Raw genomic sequence first — 1966 nt, forward strand, 5'->3', positions numbered from 1 at the left:
ACTGTGATGAAGCCAATTTGGTCTTCCTCCCTAAAGTCTATAATGTGGTATAGAAGCAGTATTGTTTAATGTGTTCTTCTCCACTATGTACCCCTCTTACCCTTTCTTTTTTTTTGTCATTCCCTTACTTCCCCTCCCCCCTTCTTTTTACATTCTGTACCCCATAATCCTTGAAAAAATAATAATATACTATTGAAGTTAAAGACAGGTGTGATATGTGTGCTGGATGTAAAGGCTTATAGCTATTTGCAAACATTTACATTTGTGATATTAAACAATTACCAAATTCAAGTATTTCATATCTACTTCAATTATTAGATGGGTTTTGTGTGCTAGTTCTGTTTCAAGAAAGAAAACTGTATTACAAATCAGACAACATTATAAATATAAATAAGTTTCAAAACCAAAAGGTAGTTATTGACACAGACAACTATGATCTGCAGAAATTCAGTTTATTGAAAAATTGATAATGACTAAGACATTGCAATGTCCAGCAGTCACCCCAGGAGGACCAGTTTATCTGTATTTGGAAACCAGGGTAGAGGACATTGCAGAGAGGAACTTGTCCCAGGCAGATTGGGTAAGAGCGTTTAATTCCTTAGGGAAGTGGACAGCCAGAGTAGCCTGGATGGCATTAAACAGCAGCTACAAGAAAAACCAATTGATATTTGTAATCACAGTAATTACAAACAGATATGAACAATGTATTTTAACTGAGAATCATTTATTTGTACATGATTGTAACTATAGCTCTAGTAAGATGTGGACAAATAATATATAATGTGTAACTTAAAAAATAGTTCTGCATCTCTAATTTTATTTTATCAGTTCTATATCAATTAGTAGTAAAGTAAAAAGGTTAAATTACTTACCATGAAGTTGCCAGGGTCAACTCTGAGCTTTTGGGCATGAAGGTCACTGATGGAAGACAGAGCATGGGCAAGGTCATCCAAATGATGGGCAGCATTTCCAATGGCTCTCACAACCTTTCCTCCGTGGTTGTGGAGATCTTTGGAGTCATGGCTCAGATCAAAATGGCTGAAGTAGGTTTTGGTCTGAGGGAAGCTCAGGAACAGTCTGTATGGAATTAAAATATATGATTAATAAATAAATGACTGAGGTGTTAAAACAGTGTCATTCAATTGTGCTGCTATTTGATCAAATTACCTTTTATTGTTATCTAAATCTAAAATGTTATAAACAATATTTTGGATGATGTTCCAATCACATTTCTTGCAATAAAGTATATTTGGTGCAAATCTTGTGAAAAAATTAGATCTACAGATGTGTGTCTACTATGGTGAAAGGTCTGAAGAAATACTTCAGGATAAATGACACAAATCGCAACAGTCAGATTTTCATTAGTTTGTTCTGTTGACAATGAATAAGTCTATGTATAATATATCCAATCATAAAACTCATTAGGTAGGGAAAGAATTCATGCTCACATGTTATTTTTGGTGTCCCATATTATGGGGACAAGTAGCATCAAATGTGCAAATAAAATTAGCAGTGATAATTGAGTATTACAAAAAGATAAAGGGCAGTTGAATAACAAATCTATTGAATAGATAATCTGTAAATAATTAGGAGGATATTTTAGTATTACCTTTCCAAAGCCTCTGCTCCAATATCATCAGCATGGCCGTCCACCTTGTCCCAGATGGCGGCGATGGCTGCCTTTTCTGCATCAGAGAAATGCATGGTTGAATCAGGTTTAGTACAGATGACTTGGACAGCACAACTTTCTTGCACTTTTAAAGAGAAATTAATTTAAAATAACCTGACCTAAATATATTTCTATTGGCTACGACGTCTGTCACACCCATATTCTCATCTGTAAAACAAAATAATGTTGTCAGGGTCTATACTGTCTGATATAGTAATAAATCTCTTTATCTCAACATACAGTAACCACAATATGCAGAGTATAGCACATGACATACTTTGACAATAGAATTTCTAG

The 1966-nt window shown here is 34.4% G+C and overlaps 1 protein-coding gene across 1 annotated transcript; it reads right to left on the bottom strand.

Moving 5' to 3' along the window:
* Window positions 1–470: 470 nt before the first annotated feature.
* Window positions 471–1752, bottom strand: LOC142098705 (hemoglobin subunit alpha-5-like). Its single transcript, XM_075181522.1, has 3 exons — window positions 1610–1752; window positions 873–1077; window positions 471–645 (listed from the first exon to the last, which is right to left on the bottom strand). Exons 1-3 carry the CDS (start codon window positions 1702–1704, stop codon window positions 517–519), a joined length of 429 nt encoding a protein of 142 aa, XP_075037623.1. The 5' UTR covers window positions 1705–1752; the 3' UTR covers window positions 471–516.
* Between the last annotated feature and the right edge of the window lie 214 nt (window positions 1753–1966).

Source organism: Mixophyes fleayi, chromosome 7 (assembly GCF_038048845.1).
Source record: "Mixophyes fleayi isolate aMixFle1 chromosome 7, aMixFle1.hap1, whole genome shotgun sequence".
NCBI lineage: Eukaryota > Metazoa > Chordata > Amphibia > Anura > Limnodynastidae > Mixophyes > Mixophyes fleayi.